The 22,916-nt window shown below is 39.5% G+C and overlaps 2 protein-coding genes across 7 annotated transcripts; one reads left to right on the forward strand and one right to left on the reverse strand.

Moving 5' to 3' along the window:
- Window positions 1-50: 50 nt before the first annotated feature.
- LOC117160076 (otoferlin) lies at window positions 51-20,205 on the forward strand. 4 transcript variants are annotated; one of them, XM_033340502.2, is made up of 27 exons: window positions 51-742; window positions 4,094-4,152; window positions 5,053-5,241; window positions 5,478-5,749; window positions 6,554-6,821; window positions 7,224-7,400; window positions 7,892-7,954; window positions 8,823-8,907; window positions 10,181-10,524; window positions 10,647-10,957; window positions 11,071-11,314; window positions 11,458-11,694; window positions 11,775-12,083; window positions 12,159-12,311; window positions 12,458-12,658; window positions 12,749-13,000; window positions 13,577-13,878; window positions 13,978-14,342; window positions 14,490-14,672; window positions 14,754-15,483; window positions 15,555-15,725; window positions 15,807-15,976; window positions 16,075-16,393; window positions 16,478-16,676; window positions 16,752-16,970; window positions 17,046-17,146; window positions 17,280-20,205. In XM_033340502.2, the coding sequence occupies exons 1-27, from the start codon at window positions 664-666 to the stop codon at window positions 17,455-17,457; spliced, it is 6,180 nt and encodes a 2,059-aa protein (XP_033196393.1). In that variant the 5' UTR covers window positions 51-663; the 3' UTR covers window positions 17,458-20,205. The 4 variants fall into 4 exon arrangements, with proteins under 4 accessions (XP_033196393.1, XP_033196390.1, XP_033196391.1 ...); XM_033340499.2 differs by having other exon boundaries at window positions 53-742; window positions 17,277-20,205; XM_033340500.2 differs by having other exon boundaries at window positions 53-742; window positions 12,749-12,997; window positions 17,277-20,205.
- Window positions 20,191-22,753, reverse strand: Ns4 (Nucleostemin 4). 3 transcript variants are annotated; one of them, XM_076625018.1, is made up of 6 exons: window positions 22,596-22,753; window positions 22,184-22,396; window positions 21,779-22,101; window positions 21,069-21,714; window positions 20,558-20,980; window positions 20,191-20,486 (listed from the first exon to the last, which is right to left on the reverse strand). In XM_076625018.1, exons 2-6 carry the CDS (start codon window positions 22,272-22,274, stop codon window positions 20,206-20,208), a joined length of 1,764 nt encoding a protein of 587 aa, XP_076481133.1. In that variant the 5' UTR covers window positions 22,275-22,396; window positions 22,596-22,753; the 3' UTR covers window positions 20,191-20,205. The 3 variants fall into 3 exon arrangements, with proteins under 3 accessions (XP_076481133.1, XP_033196394.2, XP_076481128.1); XM_033340503.2 differs by having other exon boundaries at window positions 21,779-22,104; XM_076625013.1 differs by having other exon boundaries at window positions 21,779-22,104; window positions 22,478-22,613.
- Between the last annotated feature and the right edge of the window lie 163 nt (window positions 22,754-22,916).

Consider the following 22,916-nt stretch of genomic DNA (forward strand, 5'->3'; position numbering starts at 1 on the left):
GAGGATATGCTGGCGAAACTAGGGGAAAGAACGCGGCAAGCGAATAGCGAGTAACGAGAATGGAAGGGCGCAGGGTGAGCGAAGCGGCGCGTCGCCCACGCCGCGATGAATAGCTGCGTCGATGACGCGTAACACGGTCAATCTGTGTGTGTGTGTGTGTGTTTGCGTGTTTGTAGTAGGCAGAGTAGTAGCAAGTGGCGCGTGCGCTGGTTCTCCAGGATAGCAGAACGGGTAGGTCCGGTAGGACGGACAGGACTCGGGGGTTGTACGAGGCGCGAACATCAGCTAGTCCGAATTTGTCTGTCGTTCGATTCGGGTACGTGCTTGCTCGCTCGCTCGCACTCGGTTCCTTAATCGCGACACCGCACCGGTTTGAAAATATCCGTTTACCGGAAACATCTTACGATGTTATCGCCATTCGCTTAAACACGAGGTCTTTGTCGTTTTCATCGTCGAATTAGCGCGGAAGTCGGACATTCGATTCGTACAGTTGGTCGTGGCCCTTCCCTTTGCTTTCGTCTAACTGGGGATGATCGAAGAACGTACGAACGCAGGAACGGAACATGCGGTGTAATCCGTTTGCTCGGCTCTCCTGATACGTACGGCCATTAACGAACGCTAAATTTACGTCGCGAGTGAAATTTGCGGAACGTTCGACATAGAATGGCGCTCGTCGTTATCGTCAAGAATTTTCAAGGACTGAAATTCAAAGGAGACAAGGTTGTCAAGGTCGAGTTCCGGGGTAAGTTTCGAGCGATATTGCTCGACGATCGACGATAAAAATACCGATAAAATCCACAGCTTGCGTCAACCGTAACGACCACTTATCCATTCGGTTTCCCATAGAAAAGCGTCGTTAAGCTTTTCTCAACATTTACGAAGGCAATTGAACTTTGAAGGCGTGAACTTGCGCGATGAACGAGAACGGCGATCGACGCCGAGTAAATATAATTGACAATCGATCAGAATTTCGTTACGTCGTTTTAGTCATCTTTTCCCTTCGTTTTCTCGTAACACGCGGTGGGTGGCTCGCGTTCCATTTAATTTGCGATTCTGCGAAATCTGAATAATGTAATTTTCGCGTACAAATATTTACGCTGCTATTACAAATATAGTCGCATTTAGATTCTCCTTCTCTGTTACACGCAAATCGAACGAATGCATCTTCTTTACGAACGTTAATCAATGAATGACTCGAAAGAATTATCAAATTTATGCCACGTGATTTTTGACAAAATTTGCTATATCTGTTTGCTATTTAAGGATAAATAGGAAAGTAAATAATTCAGAGTTAATTAAAGCGAACGGGAAACGTAATAGATATTTGTCGAGATAATAATATCGTGTTGCGAGACGTTGCAAGTTCGAATCAATTGCAAGATCAACTGATTAACGATACGAGCGCAGAGTTCTATGACTGCGCGTAGGATAATGACTTTCTTTGCAATCTCTTTCACGAGTTTCTTTGGATACTACGCTATTCGAACCTGTTATTCGCTTGGCAAAGGTTTTCGTCGATTAGAAAGTAGCGCTTCTCGTTTTTCGATTGTGCAATGTAACTAACCCCGCTGTTTTCATACGGTCACCGTTTTCATAAGGTTAATCGGTGATATTGATTAAAATTAGTTCATCTATAAATAAATATTTCTATCTAGAGCAGCTACCGCACGCAGATTTATCGCGTTTAATCGACACGTGATTTTTACGATATCTATCTTGTGTGTAAAAGAAATCTTTTACAAAATTTCAATTTGTTTCAAGAAACAAGCATAAAATACAAATACAATTCTCGCATAAAATACAAAAATTCTTCTTACATGTAATTCTTCTTATAGAAATATTTAGAAGAAACGCATTATCTTACTGTCTCGTGTCCATCGATTCGTTCTCTTCGTGTAACTAACTCTGAACAAATACGTATGTATGTATCTTAATATATACAACTGTGTAACAAACCGCAAACCGTGGAACAGTATCGTTAAAGTGGTGACAGATATTGGCTGGATTAATCAGAAGCAGATACTATTTGTGTTTCCAATTCAAACAATTATGTTCGTGGAACGACGAAAAAAAGCTCTTAGGATAAAACGACAAAAGCAACTTTGAAAAAACGAATTACACGTATCTACTCTCGTTTCTCTGTATACTTATCGTATAAAGTTAGTTTCAACGGTGATGGAAAATTGACGCAACCTTTCTATGTTGGCAAATTTGATTATACTTGGGATCGCGTAGCGCGTGGATATATCCACTTCTATTAAAAAAATAGCAGGATTAAATAATAACGCTAGGATGTTAACCATTCTTCTTTTTGCTTCTTCGAGCGTCGCTCTAATTACGAAGAGGATATCCAAGATTAGGAATATCATTAAAAGTGGAATCTTTTTAAATTTATACAAAATTCGGTATTTCTTTAGAGTAGCCAGATCTTTGAAATCTTTTAAATCTCGACGTATCGCTCAAGTCGTAAATATTGAAATTAATGTTTGGAAAATGTCAATGTTTAAAAATACACGTCACTCGTTTGTTTAACGCTGGATATGTAGCTAAATGTTAATAAACTGTCGAGCGAAAGCCAGTTCAGCCGAGTGTGGACGCGCGATTTGCAATATTTATCGAAGCGTGAGGACTTAGGGGATCAAATGCAAAGGTTAGCGTTAGGTTAAACGTTAAACCAACCAGTCGTAGGTTTAGTCGGTCATCTTGCAGGGTCGTGTACGAAAGGAAAGGAAAATTCAAAGGCAAGACAGGACAACGACGAATTGTTAACCGGAGGTTAACCTGGCTTCTGGATATTAAACTTTTATTTAATCACGTTTGCCCCAGTTCACCGACGATCTACAGCTCGCGTGATACAAAGTTGAACGTCAAGATTTTATCCTCGACCTCTTTAAACGTTCCAATGTTATTCAGAGTTACTTAATTAATATACGTAAGTGTATACACGTACGATCGTGATACGATTTTGATACGTATCGCAGGAACAATTTTACTTCCTTTTCCTTTCTCCCGTAATCCGCTGTCGACGTCTTAATTTCTCGCGCGGTTACCTCTTAACCCACTTATTTACCGCGTTATATTTTTCAAAGGAGCCATCTAGATTAGATATTTAACGTTTACGCGGAAGAGTAACCATTATAAAAATACAGTTACGGCGGAGAACTTTTTGCTTTCCAGTACGCTTCGAACGAAATAGTTTGTTTGCTAGAAGACTGTGAGATGTCAGACATAATATAACTCGAAATTTATACGCAGTTTTAAAATCGTATAGTCGGACTGTTTTATAAGGCAGCGATATAGATATGCATGTTTATCATTCACAATTATCGTATAAATTCTACTCGTTATTCCAATTTTATCATATTCTTTTCTCATCTTCGGAACAACGCTACAACAATGTTACTTATTGTTAAATACGATTCTAGATGAGTAGTTATCCCTTCTTTTGCGTTCAGGAAAGTATGTACATAGTTGGCTTATATTTTTCTTCCTTGTAACGTGTTCTATAGGAGAGAGGGACGAAGTATAAATTTTCGAGACTTAGCACGATTCTCTACTTTAACGTACATAGTAGAAATAACTGCCTGCTCATCTTAAATACCGTTGTTAGTCGCGAGAGAAACTACGCGTAAGCTGTTGCATCTCGTTTAGAACGAAACTACGATTTAAACTCGGTAAAAGGCAAGCAAATCCAATAACGAGAAACAAAATGTTGGAAATATTCAATCGGTACGTGATAGGACACGGAATAACTTAACGGTATTTTTGTTGTAACATCTTACATTTTGATATCTAAGAACTTGGAAAAAGTGTGCAATTCGTCGCACTCGTAAATATAACTAACGATAAATGAGCATCGAATTATCGTCGTTTTGTTCTTCGATCGACAATGTGATGCTATAAGAGTTGGAAAAATTTTGATAACGGATGAAAGCTTTCCCGTAAAACTACGCTAACCTGCTATTGCACTTAAAAAGGAACCGTCGTTAAATACGATCACGTAATTCGTTTATTGGTTTATGAAATTTGTCGTGGAGATCGAAATTACGTTTAATGCTATGATATGGAGATTCTTCAGAAAAATCTTTTACAGGTGTCCCTCATTACTCAAAATGCCTCGAAGAAAGCGGAGACCATATTACGGTAGATGAGGTAACGTAGAAGACAAATGTTTAATTTGTGGCTATTCTATTAATCTATTGTTAATTACTATTAATCAGATATATAACACTATTTTGGTAAATTTTTGGTTTAATACACGGAGAGCGTTACATTTAAAGTTTGAACGAGTGTAGCTTAGTTAAAACGTTTTATCTTTCTCGAACTTGTTCAAAGCTTTGTTTCAGTATACATCGATTCTCGTTAGGAACAGTTTTACATAATTTCAAGAAATTTCGAAGGAATACGAATCACGCAGCTATCGAATTTTCGTACGTAGTTTACGATTGTGCGCACTTGACTAACTTGCTTGACGCGCAGTAAACGAGCGTGCAGCCGGTATACATATTTTGTATATCAAGTACTCATCGCGACCCACTTTTTTACTCCATTAAAACAAAGTTTACCAAAACGCTTTTGCAATTTAAGACTTTCAATTCGTACTAGAAGTACTACTGTAGCTCGATATTTTGTTATATCGACGAGTGGATTTTTGTTTTTTCGACTAAAGACATATTTTGTCGTTTTTATTTAAGCGATGCGAGGTACACAAGCAGGAAAGGAAAAAAATATTTCATTCGCGTTAGTTCATACGTTACGCAGTTCGTGTATCGATTAGTCAACGCTGTGCTGTTGCTTGCATCTTTGTTTTAATTATTTTTATTTCTATACAAAAAATGCAATTGCTTGCATGAAAAATATAAATAATGTTGACATTTAAATATCAAAAGAACATATCATAATCAAGGTTAATCGAGGCTGGTAGACTACTCTTTTTGTCTTTGTTTTATTTGTTTCCTTCGAGCGTAAAAAAAAATGAAAAAATCGCTAAACCAAAGCATGATTTATAAAGCATGGTTAACGAAAAGCTCAGCGTGATTTAACATTTTTCAGAGCTTCACTTGGAACTTGGGAAGACCGGTGGATGAAGTAGAAGTACTGCAATTGTCAGTGGTATCGCGGGGCGTTTTGAAAAATGAAAAAGTGCTCGCGAAATACGGTTTGGTTTTGCAGACGGTGATACGAGAAGGTCGAATCATTGTCACGGATTCCTTGGTAGACCTCAATAACAAGCCGCTTCCGGTACGTTCAAACACATGCATACCTATGCTTGCGATAACAGTTTCCGCGTTCAATTCCATATCAAGCGGCGGCGTTGAATTGCCGCGCTCCGAGGAATAATCGCGTACGATAGACGATCCGCATCGGGGCAAAGATAAATTACGCACGAGACGTTTTAAACGAAATTTGGACTAAACTTTTGATCGGAGATCGATGGTCATTACCGAGATATGACAAAACACGTTTAATATGCGTAGGCTGTCGTCTGCTTTGAAATTCGATACAACCCCCCTGACGGAAGTTGCAGCTCGTACGCGGCCTCGGAAATAATGGAGGATGAACAACAAATGTTGATCGACATCGAGCAAAACATCGCGAACCTTGAAAGAAGCCTCGAGCAAGCTAACAGCGGCAGCGATGCCGCCAAAAAAAAGGGTTCTTGGCATAGTCCTCAAAAAAGTTCGAAACGGGGGTTTCTACAAAGGGGTAGTTCGCTGCTAACGGCTGACAAGTCACCGGATCGCAAGAGGTGAGAAATTGCCAGTAGATATCTCGAGATCTTCTCTTTCTCTTCCATTTTCGTAATATCCGTCTTCTTTTCTTCTCCGTTTGTCTCTTCCGTTATTTTTTGCTTTTCTCAAAAGAAATCTGAAACTGCCGAGCGAAAGATATTTATCGTTTCTTCTCTCGAAGCTTCCAACAGCCACGGAACGTTTTCCTCTGGTACAGACTTTATTTTATAAACGGCGAATATACCTACATATGTACATAAAGAATTTTTTAAACAGTGGCTGGTTATATATGACGTATTTCTGCAGGTCTTATTGTCATAAATACATAGAGAAAAGAAGCTCGGGATGGAACAACGTAGAAAAATGTGCATTTCTTGTTTAACGTTTTATCATTGTCTTAGTTTCAAAGAGGGAATGATATCTCCTTTTTAGACGACGCGTGTGAGAATACGCGTGTTAGTGAGACACGCTTTACGTTGATCTTATCGTCTTCGAAATTTGCGCGCCATAGGTGTTTCACGCTCCGATGGCAATTTATGGGAACTCGAAAGCATTTGTTGCAAAATATCGCGTCTCGGTATCTGTTTTTTTGGAATTAAATGGGCGAGGCCGCCAGACCGTTTAGTTCGTTGTTGATCATTTCAACATTCGTGAAAAATCTAACGATTTTTATGTTTTATATCGTTCGAGTATCGGGGTTAACACGAGATGAAATCTTTTTCAAAATATGGCAAATCGACTTCTATACGCTTTGGTTTACATTTCTCGAAAGAGATGCTGCCGATAACATAGGCAAGATGGGGAAAATGCGTTCTTTGTAGCAGGAGTTCGACGTTGAAAAGCATGAGATCTCTTATAAAGTTGGGCAAGCAAAGACCACCCAGAGCTCGATCCTGCGACAGCGGCTCGGATACCAGCGAATTACTCGATAGAAGGGATTCGAGTTGCACCACATCCAACGAACCTTCGAGAACGAACTCGATGACTTCTTTGGAAACGAACGTGTCCGATTATGACAGCCAGGGTGGAACGAATACGGTGAAAACTCAGGAGGCGATCGTGAAACCAACGAAGAAATCAAAGCCAAAGGTTCGATCGATCCTTCGAACGATCAAAGCTATAATTGCGCGTAATATTTAGCTTTTCGTTTTTCTGTCGATTGCGCGTAACGAAACGATCAATGGCATTGGACATCGATACGGATTGTACGGAAACACGTAGAAAGCTCGCTAATGTATTCCGCGTCGGCGTGTCTCAAGTACCGAAATTCCAAATAAAACGGAGATCGTTCGAGAGATTGGCATTGTCGAGTGTAGCCCGACTGGAAAGAAATAAGTAAATGGCGCGATAAATTGCGTAACAGCATTTGCATAAGAATTCGATGACCCGTCTTCGTCTTGAGAATAAACGGTTTCTTTCGAGTCGGAGACGACGCAGCTTGCAAGGAAATTTCACCGAATCGTGAAATTCGTTTCTATCCTATTTTTACAGACCGTCGACACTGGACAAACCGCGTTAAAGGCACAGGACTATCAAGTTTGCGTCACCATCATCGAAGCGAGACAGTTGGCCGGTCTGAACATGGATCCGGTCGTTTGCGTACAAATCGGAGACCAACGAAAATACACCAGCGTGAAAGAATCTACGAATTGTCCGTATTACAACGAGGTACATACATACATATCGTATACCTATATGTCCTTCTTGGAATGAATTTTCTTTAAAACAAAGTTCGAAGGAAACTGAAGGGAAATTATCGGAAAGCTTGTAAAATCGAACTGAGCAACGGGTGTAGAAAGGAGGAAAGAGCAGAACGGTGTATTTACGATAATATTATCTTTTTCCTACGAGTTGTCCTATAAACTATTTAGTCGATATAAACTCCGTTGCACCGACATAATGTACATACCTACGTTTCGGTATTTTTTTTTTTTTTTTTACCATTTAGCAAGCAGCTCTGTTCATTTCAGATTTCTCGTTCGTTCTCGCGTTTGTTATCATTAAAATACAATATCGAATTTCTTGATCTCGCATTTTGTTCTTCTCGTTTGACATCGAGTCTGCGTGTGTGAGCGCGTGTTCGTTCAATTTGAAAGCGTATAGAACGCTACGAAATTATTTTGGTGAAATAACGCTTTTAATATCGTTCTGTTTTTCAGTATTTTGTCTTCGATTTCCACATGCCTCCTGTCATGCTGTTCGATAAAATTATCACGCTATCGGTAAGTCGCTCGTCGAATTTCCTTGAATCTCGCTCCGTGAGATTGCTGTTTATAGAAGTTAGGGAGTTATTTGCTTCGTTAGATTGTTAATAACTAGAGCTCTTAATTGGCCCCCGATACTCTGTAATAAATACGATAACGCGCAAGCAACGAATCCGCTGATCGCGCTTTGAATAAAACGTTTTCGGCAATAAATCGGTAAATACGCATATACGATGCATGATATCACGAAAAGAACACGAAAATAGGAAAAAAGTTTCGAAACAGGAGGACGAATGGGTTTTCGGACGCTTTCCGGATAAAAGGATTAGTCGCGTAATCATCGGTCGTTTATCGACCGTTTGTTGGAATTTGTGTGAATTTTCGATCGATAGAAATCGACTGCCGACAACGTTGTATTTCGATAATCAGTTGTTTTCATTTCCCATCTGACTGAACGAGAACCTGAGGTGATTGACAATGATCGTCATGACGTATTGCAAATAGAATATCGTATTTCAGTGTACTGGAAATAAATATGAAAATTCAAAGATTTCGTATATTTTGCACGATGGATTTGATCTGTTCTCTAGAGAACAGTTGAAACGGCGCACGACTCGATCGCTCCTACCGTTAAATTTATCGATTTTGTATGTAAGAGACGCAAACGCAATAAAAGCGCAGGGGATTCGAGAAACGAAAAAGAGACGAATTAACGAGAGTAATTGTTCTTGATTCGTAAATCGAAATATTTGCGGATTTAGAATTACTCGGTCGAACAGGTCGCTTTAGATACACGTATGCGAAAGGCAACTTTACGCGATGAATGATAATCGAGGAGAAGGTGAATTAACATTACTTGTAGTGAATACCTTGTATTGATACGCAGGTGCAGCAATCGCGGAATCTCTTACGCGCTAATCTAACACTGGGCATCTTTAAGTTAGACATCGCGACTGTATGGGCACAACCAGGTATATTTTTTTAGTCCTTCGAAAAGGATCCTAAAGGTTACTGTTAATCATTACCGACTGTCTTTCATCCTTTATCGAGCCAGTGCCGACGAGGAAGCTGAGCAAACGATTTTCTTTGTCGTTCCATTGAAAGTAAAATGATATTTCCATAGACGAAAATTTTAATCAATGTATATTTTCGATCAAACTGAAACATATTTCATTAAATTACACGTTTATCATTCTATCCCATATTCTGATTGCAAAGTAACGAATTTACTATATTTTCATTCGAGTCGCAACGAAATTAATCACGTTGATCAATCGTACGCGTTTTCTACGTACTTGAGCAGTTTCGTTTACCGACGCGTAAACGATAAAAGTATCGCGAATAAATTTCATCGATTAAAAACGAATGAATTGGAAATCGCTTACAAACGCATGTGTATGAAACATAAACTAAAAGGGTAGAATAACAAAATTACCAAGACGATATAAATGAAACGTTTTAGTGGAAAAGGATCGAAGTAAAAGCGACAGAAGCGAAAGGAAGCGAAACAGCTATTTCGTATCATATCATATTTTCATCATGCATCAGAGTATCGTTTAAATTCACAGCTTGTATAACATTTGTCACACTTGGCTTGTAGTACGATAGTTTCTAAGTCATGCCGCTTCTGTAGCGTAGAAATACTTCTTACTATATTTGTACATAATACGTTGCGTATTATGCGAAGAAATATGCAATCCGCTTTATCGATGATACATATTTATTTTACAATGTGAAAATGAACGCGTTAGAACCGATTGAAATATTACAACGGTGCTAATAAATAGAAAGTAGTAATAGTAGTAAGTACATTGGAAATCGTTACGTAAGTACGCACATGAGATAATCGCTAATCGAGCGTATAATTATTCGTTTCTACGAATAACGATCGTCTCTCGACACGAACGCGACGCTAATTTATTAACGTTCGAGTAATATCGTTAACAGTTAATTAAACGCTTTAGTCGGTCAAAGTATCGTCGATACGTATGACGGTTTCAATTTCCTGGAACTTATCGGCGAGTTGAGATTCTGAAAAGTTGTAAAGATGCATCGGAAGCGAATGACTGTCGAAAGTTGTATCTTCTATCATTTATTCATAAATCATGTACATATTCGCTTAATCGGTGTTTACGATCAACTTTAAAACCTTTCTCTGTTCGTGTTACGATGTATGCAAGACGTACACGTTTAAAGATGGATCGCGTTCTATTTTGATGAAAGTAATTCCCGTTCACCCTGTAGATCATCAATTTTACCATAAATGGGCACTGTTGACGGATCCGGACGACGTGGCTGGTGGCCCCAAGGGTTACTTGAAGTGCGACATAAGCGTGATCGGGAAAGGCGACACCGTGAAAATTCCTCCAAAAAGCGAGAAGGACGAGGACGATATCGAGGGTAATCTTTTGCTACCGGACGGTGTGCCTATCGAGAGACAAAGAGCCAAGTTCATCGTGAAGGTGTACAGAGCGGACGGGCTACCGAAGATGAACAGCAGCATCATGGCGAACGTGAAGAAGGCGTTTACCGGTGAAATCAAGGATCTCGTCGATCCGTACGTTCAAGTGTCCTTCGCCGGACTAACCGTAAGATCGATCAAATTTCTTATCTATGCACGATAGTTTTCGCTACGTTCTATGCGTACAATCGATCAAAGAGGCGGGAAAGAGGCAAACATCCTTCAAGTAAGTTTTTCCACGCGATTCAGGGTAAGACGAGCGTTAAAAGGCACAGTTACGCGCCAGTTTGGAACGAACAGATCGTCTTCACGGAAATGTTTCCACCTCTCTGTCAAAGGATTAAAATTCAGCTATGCGACAACGACCCGGTTCACGCGACCGTCATCGGCACGCATTTCGTCGACTTGAAGAAGATCAGCAACGACGGTGAAAAGGGATTTCTACCAACTTTTGGACCAGCTTTTATCCATTTTTACGGAAGCATCAGGGATTACAGTATCATAGATAAGCATTCCACGTTGAACGCTGGATTGGGTGAAGGAATCTCTTACAGAGCAAGGTTATGGCTCGATTTCGTTTATTTTCTCTCGATTGAAAATCGTATCGCGTTCCATTCCTCTGCCGAGAACGAAACATGGAAATATTAAACGTGTTATCGTCCTGTATCTTTAGATTATTAATAGGCATTAGGACAGAGATAAGCGATAACGTGGAAATGGCTCCATCGGAGGTGGAAGTCGAACCCACGATACCCATCAACGAATCCGTTTATGCCAGGAACGAAGAATTTTTTCTTTTCGCCACCATAATGGACGCCACGATGGTCGACAAGAAACTCGGCGACAAACCAATGTATTTCGAATTATCGATAGGGAATGCGGGAAACGCTTTAGACGGTCACAACGAAAGCTCCAAGGTGAGGCTCGTTCATCGATCGAATCGTTGATTTCCGTTTATTATCTTCTTCTGTACCGTGTCGCTTCGTGTCGTTCGTCGACGTTCGACTACGTTGAACGGATAAACAAGTTGGTAAAATCGGTTTTAATCGGTCGCTGTCAGATATGCGAAATGGGACCAAAAAGTGGAACGAGTAGCGATCAAGAGGAGCTGCAGGAAGTGTTGAGCGGATCTTGGCAGAGTACCACTCCAGCCTGTAAACCGATGACGCACGATAAAATGTATTATTTTTTGCCATACTGGGATGACAAACCTTGCCTTCACGTTAGGAGCATCTGGCCCGACTATAGGCGTAGAATGTACAATAGCAATATAATCAGCAAAATTTCCGATAAGCTGGTAAGTCGATAGACGTTTCCATCGTAGTGTATAGTCGAGGTGATCTGCTTTAATTAACGGGCATTTTTGATTTGGGGTAGGAGGAGGGATTGTCGGAGGCTCAGTCGCACGCTGACGACTGTACAGGCGAGAAAATCTTAAAGTCTGCGTTAGACGAATTAAGCAGCAACTGTAATCGATACGTCAGCATCAGTAAATCGAGTATCACCGGGCCGGGAGTTGGGAAGACGAAACTCGATAAAGAGAGAACGAAACTTTGTCAAAGAGAATTAGAAAGTATTGGAATTATGTCGCGCAATCTTAAAGCCGTGATCACTAAGAGTAGTTTTAAGGAAAGACTGAAGACTGCACAGAGCTATTTGCAGAAATTAAAATTTCTCGTCGAGGACGTGAGTATCCTTCGTCGAAGTTGCTGCCTCCTTAAAACGGGTATTTTATCGTTAAAAGGAAAACACGACTTTCAGCCTCAAGATTCTCTACCGGATGTTTTTATTTGGGTAATTAGTTCCGGACGTCGAGTCGCGTATCACAGAATACTCGGAAGAGATTTGATATATTCGATCGTCGATGAAGAATGTGGCAGATACTGCGGCAAAGTTCAAACCATGTTTCTCAAAGTATGTTCGTTTTTTCTTACGTCTAATTTACTTTTCGTAGCTTGTGAATGAATCGACGAAAGGAAATAACTCGCGCGCAACATGTTCGACTAGTTCCGCGTCTATCATTTTCGATCGAACAATAACGTCGATCGATCGATCGATAGCTTCCAGGGAAAAAACGATTCGGACCTTCGGGTTGGGCGATACAAACGAAATTACAAATCTACATGTGGCTGGGTATCTTGAAGCATAAAAAGTACTTTATCCAAGGTCTGCCAAAGGGTTACGAACTCAGTCACGAGTTGAGAAACGTGGACAGGCCGCGCGCTTTACCACCCACCGTTATTCATTACGTCGAAAAACACGTATGTATTTGACAATCGTGCTATTCTTACGCTATCGATCCTTACGCTATCGTCCAATTTTATTATGAAAATATCTGAATTATCGAGTAGAAGTTCCAGTTAAGAGCACACATGTATCAAGCCCGGTCTCTGATCGGCAGCGATGCGTCAGGTCTTTCCGATCCCTTCGCCAGAGTAATTTGCGGCGAATTTTCCAACTCTACTCAAGTGATCGACGAAACTTTGAGTCCTACGTGGGACGAACTCCTTCTTTTCGACGACATACTGATTTACGGAACCGACGAAGAAATTAAGAAGGATCCGCCGTCGATCGTCGTCGAACTCTTCGATCAAGACAAAGTGGTATGTCACGATGGAGAATTTCTCCGATGTACATATGTTTTTGCTTTATTTTTTGTTGCTATACATTTTTCGATTAAACACGCAAAGAAAATCTTCGTACAAGCGACTATAGTTCTTTTCTCATTCTTTTCCGATTCTTTTTTTTACAGAGTCATTTTCTATCTACGGACATATAACACTGCATGGGGGCTCTGCTTTGACAGTTTGTATACGATATACGACATTCATACGCAACACATACGCTTCCACATTTTATTTTTTCAGCATCGATCTCTAGGTAACAACGTTCTAAAGTCGGTTTTCCGATCAAACTGATTCGCAATTGTCACGGCTGTATGCTGCCGCCGTAAGGTTTTAGAAATCAAATTCGTCGATCGAATAAGAGTATCGTAATACGCGACTCATAGAGATAAGTAGTAAACTACGATAAAACTCGGACGATAGCTTTTTGAAAGATAATTTTTCAAAGAATATTTGACAAAGAGAGAAAAGAAAGTTATTTTCCGCGATAAATAATCTAAAATCGAAAACTTGTACCGGAGATGATTGTACGAGATAAACGTACGATGGTTTCAGGGGAAATCGGAATACATAGGTCGAGCGGTCGCGCGACCTCACGTGAAACTCGCCTCGGAATCTTACACGCCACCCAAATTCCCACCTTCGTTAGAATGGTACGACGTAACGAGAGGCGCTGCAAGAGCGGGCGAACTTCTCGCCGTTTTCGAGCTACTCGAATATTCGCAGACGAAAGATTACAGCTTTCCCACTTTACCAGACCCGAAGGAAATTCCGAGCCAAACTCCCGTCGCAGCTCAGGATCGGGGACCGATTCTTCCGGTTCCCGTTGGAATTCGACCGACTCTCTCCAAGTACCGGTAAAACTACTTTTAGTTTGCACAAGTTTCGAACGTCATCGGAATTTCGCTGAACGTTAGTTCGCTCTCTCACACGCGCGCTATCGCCTTCTATCGCAGAATCGAGGTACTGTTTTGGGGTCTAAGGGATTTGAAGAGGATCCATCTAATGACTGTGGACAAGCCTCGAGTAGACGTCGAATGCGCCGGTCATATTCTTTACTCTTCGGTTATCACAAACGCAAAGAAAAATCCGAATTTCAATACACCGGTGAAATTTTTGGAGTTGGAGTTGCCCGAACAGGAGCTCTATCGGCCACCTTTGACCATCAGGGCTGTAGATTGCAGAAGTTTCGGCCGTTACACTCTCGTTGGAACGCACACGATAAATTCGATCCATAAGTATATGTACCATCCGCAAACGAAGAAAGCGAAAGATGTGGAAGAAAGAAAGAAGAATCTGTATCAATTACAGCAATACACAGGTAAAATAACGTCGAGTTCAGACTCTTCGGAAATCTGTAATCCAAGTTGGTTGTAGATGGAATAGATTTTACCGATATTTCGTAGCGTTACCGTCGATCGGTATGCATGTACACCATACTTTCGATAATTATCCTCTTTCGCTTTAGGTTTCGATACATCGAAGATTAAAATGCAGTACCCGTCTTTGCCAGAGTCTTTGACCGATCTCGAGTTTGGTATCGGAGATGCGATTATTACTCTAGGTTTGGAACAAGGTTGGCCAACGAAAAAGGACAAAACGGAACAGAATTTAAAAAAAAAGCAAAGTCTGATCAACGACGGAAGCATGGGTAAGTTACGCAAGTTGCGCACAAAGTATCGAAGCGTAAAAGGAGCAACGTCGAGAAATTGAATCGAACGAATTCCGTTAGGCGATTTCTACACGTTGGAGAACGAAGATGGTTGTCAAGATTGGTGGACCAAATACTTCGCTTCCGTCGAAGCCATGATAGAAGAAAACAAGGAACTGCGTAGAGAGAAACCAATGTTTCAAACGCAGGCAAACGGTACCGTTCCGGCGTACATGGAGGAAAATTACAATCAAAATCAAGCGAATCCGTCGAACGAAAAGAGTCCTGGCGTTGCAGCGAAAAGATTGTTTGGCCTAAAGTCGACGGCGAACGCAGCTAGGTTTGTTTCGAAACTGAGCCCCAAGCACACCTATCGGAATTTCCCGAAAACGGCGCTGTTGAAAATTTATCCGAACGAATTGGAAGCTCAGCCAGAATTTGAACAGTTCAAGGAATGGCTGCACACGTTCGAACTTTACAGAGGAAAGAAAACGGGGGACGAGCCCGAAGACGAATCCAGAATAGTGGGAAGCTTTAAAGGGGCCTTAAAAGTTTACAAGTGGCCTCTCCCTAGGGATTTGATAGATCATACGGTGATGGGATTCGACCCGCAATATGGCTTTTTTCAAGGTGTACCTTCCAACGAACCGATTCACGTATTGGTACGTGTTTATATCGTCAAGGCGAACGATCTTCATCCTTGCGATCTAAACGGAAAAGCAGATCCTTACGTCGTTTTGCAACTAGGCGGTAAAAGAATCAGTGACAAAGAGAATTACGTGTCGAAACAACTGAATCCCGTATTCGGCAAGTATGTACCGATACGATCGCGTACTATTCGTTACGACCTATCGTTACATCTTCGTGTCTTTTATTTGCAAGGTGTTTCGAAATAGAAGCAACCTTCCCGCAAGATTCGTTGTTGACCGTTCAAGTGTTGGATTGGGACTTGGTCGGCACGGACGATATGATCGGTGAAACAAAGATCGATCTGGAAAATCGATTTTATAGCCGGCATCGTGCTACTTGCGGTCTAGCCAAAAAATACGACGAGTAAGTTTCCGAACGAGAACATTTCGATTGCTTTCTTCTAAAATGAAACGACGTGCTCAAGTCGGCGTATTTTATCGCCAGATCCGGTTACAACAAATGGAGAGACGCGATGAAACCGACGCAGATCTTGTCGAAGCTTTGCAAAGAGGGAAAGATCGACGGACCGGCGTATTCCCACGGAAAAGTAACGATAGGAAGAAAAACGTTTTCTTTGTCGGACGAGGAAATGGAATGTTACGTTCATACGAAAGGTAAATATCGACCGAACGTCGATTTCCTAACGATTAGAAAAGCTACCGCGTGTCGAATACCGCGGTGCTTTTCCTAAAAATAATGTTCATCTTACCAGGCATAGAAGAACATCTTGCACTGGCAGTTCTTCACCAATGGCATGCTTTTCCAAGAATCGGTTGTGCTCTGGTCCCCGAGCATGTGGAAACACGTCCACTTTACAATCCTGAAAAACCCGGGATCGAGCAAGGAAAGTTGGAAATGTGGGTGGACATGTTTCCTATGGACATGCCTTCGCCAGGACCGTCGATCGATATTTCACCGAGGAAACCGAAAAGTTACGAGCTTCGGATCATCGTATGGAACACCGACGACGTTATACTGGAAGACGATGCGTTCTTTACTGGCGAAAAGATGAGCGATATTTACGTGAAAGGGTATTCCGCGTATTTATATAAGAAATTCGCGCATAGTTTGGAGATTCGTTAGAACGGTGAATTTTGCTTGGATTTGTTTATTAGATGGCTGAAAGGCCCCGAAGATTGCCAATCTACGGACATTCATTATAGATCGTTAACAGGAGAAGGGAATTTCAATTGGCGTTTTATATTTCCATTCGATTATCTCGTAGCAGAAGAGAAGATCGTTATCAATCGGAAAGAAAGTCTGTTTAGCTGGGACGAAACTGAATGCAAGATTCCTGCTCGTTTGGAATTACAAGTAAAAAAAAAAAAAATCGTTTTAATCGTACTTTTAATTTATATTTCCGTTATCATTCGAATCCACTGTACACAGGTCTGGGATGCAGATCACTTTTCAGCTGACGATTTTCTGGGTGCTATTACTCTCGATTTAAATCGATTTCCACGCGGTGCAAAGAATAGCAAGCTTTGTACGTTAAGTATGCTAAAGACCGATGGATCTGTGCCAACCGTAAATATTTTCAAACAGAAACGAATAAAAGGTTGGTGGCCTTTCTACGTCAAAAAAGAAAACGAGGATATGGAATTAACGGTAAATATCAATTCATATTCGCTCTAATGTGTTTCGTACAAACTTGAAAGTATTTTACATCGAAAATATTCGTAGGGTAAAGTAGAAGCCGAAATTCATTTGTTAACCAAAGAAGAGGCTGAGAAAAATCCTGCAGGATTTGGAAGGAACGAACCTGATCCGCTTGACAAACCCAAGTAAATATAAAGACGATCATACAATATTTTAACATTCAACGCGAGCTTGCTTTGTTACCACTTGATTTGTACAATTTCGATTAGTTCGTTTAAAAAATTATATCGTTAATTAGTTTGTCTTTTCTTTCAGCAGGCCCGATGCATCTTTCATGTGGTTTTTGAATCCTTTGAAATCTGTTAAATATATAGTATGGCACAACTACAAATGGGCAATTCTGAAAGCTATAGTAGCAATTGCATTAATAATAGTCGTATTATTGTTCTTTTACTCGATACCTGGTTATTCCGTTAAAAAGTTATTGGGAGCTTAAAAATGTCGCTTGCAGATTTTATTGCTTCGTATGCTCATGATAGCTGAAATACGGAAAATGATATTTTGATAAGAAAGTAATAGAGGACTAACTTTGCAGATACACTATTGTTTAATACTTTATAGATGTAACTTTAAATTTCTCAAAGTTAGTTTTGTTGACCATACTAAGCACGTTGTATCGATATATTATATAAAGCCTACTTTTTCATTTCATATTTGCATATCTCGTGCTCATTTTATCACATAAATTTGATAGGCCTCAAAATTTAAGCTATCTAAAAATCTATGAATTTTTAACGACTTAAATATTTCTTCCTTTTGCCAACAGTTTTAAATAGCAAAGTAAAAGCTGATTATGCTTCTAGATGAAAGAGCTCTTTTTAATAAATAATTGCTGTATAATGGACCAACGAAACAGTAATAAAAGCTAATGTATATATAAAGAGCAATACAATAAATAATTAGAAATTATTAGATGCAGAACAATAATGCGTGTATATATATATAGTATATACTGTTTTTACTTATCAAATATTTCGTTAAAAATATTGTATTCTATTTCGTTGTAAATAGATAATTTAACACGTTCACGTCGGCGCATACCACCGGTTGCTCATACTTGAACGTTCCACCAACCGGTGCGTACACCAAAAATATAGTTCGTTTAGTAATTAGAAAATATTGCTATATAGTTGAAAATTTAACGTATATTAGTTGAAAAAAGTAAGATTTATTTAAAAACAAGACAATTCGATATCATAAACTTATTATAAACATGAATACGAGCGCTACTCCACGGCGAGAAATACAAATAGCAGCGCCGGCATGAACGTGTTAATATATATATATGTCGGAGAAGAGTCAGGAACAGGGTTGTGGGCGTTTGATAGACCTCCCTTGGAGTTGGCCAGCGTTGTGTTATAACGAAGATACGGCCTGATACTACGAGTATGAACACTACCGATTCGACAATCAACAGCGGCGATTAGGCACTCGCGACACTAGTGATAATGGTCTTAGGTTCGATAACGAATCCACGGTCAACGGAAGGATAGGTATACTTGCTCTAACTCAAACATGTATAACTCCCTTCGCCGATGAGATCTCGAGAAAGATCTCTTGGTCGATTTGAGACAAAAGCTGCCTGTCCGTTTGCCCAAATCTTAATTGCCGAAAAACCCAGGTTTTATAGCGGGTCCTCGGGCTAACTAGACTTGTGCTATGTACGTGCCTCAACGTTAGGTATTCATTGTCCGAAGAAACCGTTAGGATGTTTTACTGTCAGATACCTCTATGGGTATTTCCTTTAATGAGGGTCATAACATCACCCCGCACCTTTGTTAGGCGGAGCGCCCGTCCCATTGACCGCGGCTACGTTCGGCGGCTGGTGGTCGCCTTGGGCCCAAGTTTATTATCACAAATCGCAAACAAGCACAATTGGGCAGAATGACGGCAAATTATTTAATTACAACTGTAAACTTTAATTACGATTTTACGGATTTTCCCGAAGTTCCAGGGGAAGGCCCCGGTGTCCTTTCGTCTCCGACATATATATATATATATATATATATATATATATATATATGTCGGGTTAAGGTTGGAATTTTGGGCGTTTGATGAACCTTCACTCGAATTTGCCATCGCGGTTATAACTGATATTTATTGGTACAAATGTGGTTATTACAAGAGGCTACAAGTAATAGCGGCGATCGGATGGTCGAGATGTTGATAACAATGAATTCAGGTTCGATAACGAATCCACGGTCAACGGAAGGATAGATATACTTGCTCTAACTCAAACGTGTACTACTCCCTTCGCCGATGAGATCTCGAGAAAGATCTCTTGGTCGATTTGAGACAAAAGCTGCCTGTCCGTTTGCCCAAATCTTAATTGCCGAAAAACCCAGGTTTTATAACGGGTCCTCGGGCTAACTAGACTTGTGCTATGTACGTGCCTCAACGTTAGGTATTCATTGTCCGAAGAAACCGTTAGGATGTTTTACTGTCAGATACCTCTATGGGTATTTCCTTTAATGAGGGTCATAACATCACCCCGCACCTTTGTTAGGCGGAGCGCCCGTCCCATTGACCGCGGCTACGTTCGGCGGCTGATGGTCGCCTTGGGCCCAAGTTTATTATCACAAATCGCAAACAAGCACAATTGGGCAGAATAACGGCAAATTATTTAATTACAACTGTAAACTTTAATTACGATTTTACGGATTTTCCCGAAGTTTCAGGGGAAGGCCCCGGTGTCCTTTCGTCTCCGACATATATATATATATATATGTCGGGTTAAGGTTGGAATGCGATGTGATACACGTATGACTCAACGTACAAATAAAACTTATTCGAATGAACTAACCCGCAGTCCAAGTGAAGCTGCCCTTATATATTCTTCTCTCCACCTCTCGGGTCAATCTTTGTTTTTAAGGAGAGCTATATAATTATTTCATACCTGTGTCAGGTACACGTCCCTCCCGTGACCGTGGCTACGTTCAGTGACCCGTTATGTCACTTCGAGCCCAAGCCCATCGTCATAAAATCGGATTAGAACATTAAAACTATCTCTTAGTTTTATTACTTAAGTGTAGCTATAGTAAAAGTTTGGACTAGGGTATTGGGGTTTTCCCCAACATTCCAAAAGGGAAGCCCCGATGTCCTTTCATCTCCGACATATACATATATATACATATATAACATGTATTCAAAGGAATAAATAAAATACTAATTAAACACTGACTAACTAAGGATTTATTTCTGATATATCTGTACACAGTGCTTCAAATTTGTTAACTACGGGCGATATTTCTGAGTCTTCGCTTGTTGTCTCATTAGAATGGTCAGAAGTATCGGATGTTTCTTGCGATGTTTTCTCTTCATGTTCTCGATTTCCTGAGAGTTTCTGTTCGTCATTTTCATCTTCGGACGAAATGTATATTCCTCTCATATCACTTACATCTTCGCCTTTATTTTTAGCTTGAATCCATTTAACTAGTTCAATTTCTGGATGATTCTCCAACTTTCCTGTTATAAGATAGAAAGAGATTGTTTTAAAAATTAGTAAATTATTTATGCCAACGTCTAACGACAATTACCTTTATTAAGACTCCAGTCTTGGGGATATACGTATATACAAATTTTCCCTTCAAGGGCCATCCTTAATAACGAATTAGCTGCCCTGTAAGAATCGTATCTAGCAGTTCGTGCAGTGAAGAAATTTCGTTTAGAAGCCCAACTATCACAAATATCCATAGCGCTCCATGTATCATCGTTATCTTGATGTTGCAATTTAAGTATCTTTGGTAAATCTATTCTCTCAGCTAGAAATTTAATTGTTGTATATGGTTCACTGACTTGAGCTATTGGGAAAGATCCCATTAATATTTGTAGTTGTTTAGGTACTATAGATGGAAATACTAATCCTGGACAGTCACAGAGGCAAACGGTTTTTGTAAGAAATATAGTTTGAAAATGTTTAGTATGTCCTGGTGTACGTGACACGCTAACAACTTTTTTGCCTATGAAAGATATTTAACAAATGACATTTAAATATTTAAACATTGTCATTTTCTAAATTTCAATTTTTTTATAAAAAATACTGCTTACCCATTAATGCATTCATTAAGGACGATTTTCCAACATTTGGAGTTCCGATACATCCTATGGATAAAACTCCATTTTTATAACGTTCATGCTTGATATAACTTGTATCTCCTTTTTCTATAGTAATATTGCTTTTATGATCGGCGTCATCTAAATCAAATTCCATTTGCATTTCTTCTTGAATCTTTTCTTGCCAAGAAGTTAAATCCACGTTATCTCCAACAATTTCTTTACAAATATCCAACAATTTCTGGGCTCCTTCTGCAGCCATTTTAAGTTTTCCCTTTCTCCGCCTGTGTTTCATTCCCTTTGTATCCCTTTTATTTCCACATAAATTATAAGTGGGATACGAAGTGAACATCAAAATATGTAACTTTGGGTATATGGTACGAAAATATTCTTTCCATGCTATTACTAAAGCTGGAGGTGCTAAATCAACCTTATTCAATACTAAAATCATGTCTTTTTTAAGTTCATTCGTTATATACTCGTATAAATATGGGGGAAACATTAAAACGGTATATCTAATATCAACAATGATTAATAAAATATCAGACATCTCAAGAACTCTCCATAACTGCCTCCAAGTTTCTAAATTTAATTCAAAGTAACTGATGGTATTTAACTTTTCCATATTTTTTAGATATTCCTAAAAGTATAAGCCAATATTAAATTTATCTCAACAAACATAAATGTGTATTACAATTACTTACAGTAAAATACTTATGTTCTGCCAATTCTAATTGTTTTTTTGACATATTAAAGTCCCATGGTGGCCTTTTTGGCATATCAATTCCAGGTGGAAAATAGTTATTTGAAACTTCTTGATCTTTAAGAGATAAAGGTACAATAGCACTTCTGGATTGTTTCTTTCGTTTCAGTATTTCTTCTTCACTGTCTTGAAAGAATTGTAAAGTATATCTGTTTCTAAGAGAATTATCATTTTTTGGCTGTTTATTAATTTTTTGTATAGCATTATATTCAAGATCACTAGAGTAATTTATGTCATCTTCCTTGTATCCGCTGTGACTTTCACCTGCTAATTATAACATAAAATTAATTATTCGAATATGTAATATATAAAACGTATCGTTCATTGTTATATTGTGCATACATACTAAGTAAAGCCAAATTTTGCCGTTGCTTCTTAGTTTGCAATTGCTGTTTCTTTGCTTTACCGCTAAACGGTTTCTTTCTTCTTGGTTTCATTTTTCAATTAACTCAATTTTTCAATTAACTTAACCTCAGAAACTTCACTAACTTCTTTATTTTGACGTTAAGGTATGACACATTAAGTACACAGTAAGTGAATCCTTTGACTAGCGGGATGCCTATATCGTATATAAGATTAAAAATTACTACTTTAATCAATATGTATATTTAAATTAACATTTTAAGAATTTAACAATTACTTTTAACAAGATTAAGATTCTATGGTTACAAAATTAATTATATCAATATATAAGATTTTATATATTTTTGACTCGTAAATGACCGAAGGAGTTTGTTTACTAATCAACTTTAACTTACGCTTCGGCAGTCCGGTCCGCTGAAGCACTGTCACTGAACTGAAGAGCGCATCAGAAATGCGCACAGTATGTGTCACGTAAACTTAGGGGTAAACTGATCGGATAGATGTTCACTGTTCGATGGTTTTGTCTATTTCTCCCCAGGTGTCTCGTCTCATTACGGAGGAAAGCTCGGTGCGGGTGTGCCCTTTTTAATTAACAACGCTGATTCGCTGTTCGCACCTTCCGTTAGGAAAAGTGGGGGTAACGATCCACGATGCCAATTGGTTATAGGTCATGTTAATAAATGAAGTAGGTAGGTAGTAGGTAATATTGTTTATGA

Source organism: Bombus vancouverensis, chromosome 2, assembly GCF_051014615.1.
Source record: "Bombus vancouverensis nearcticus chromosome 2, iyBomVanc1_principal, whole genome shotgun sequence".
Classification (NCBI taxonomy): Eukaryota; Metazoa; Arthropoda; class Insecta; order Hymenoptera; family Apidae; genus Bombus; species Bombus vancouverensis.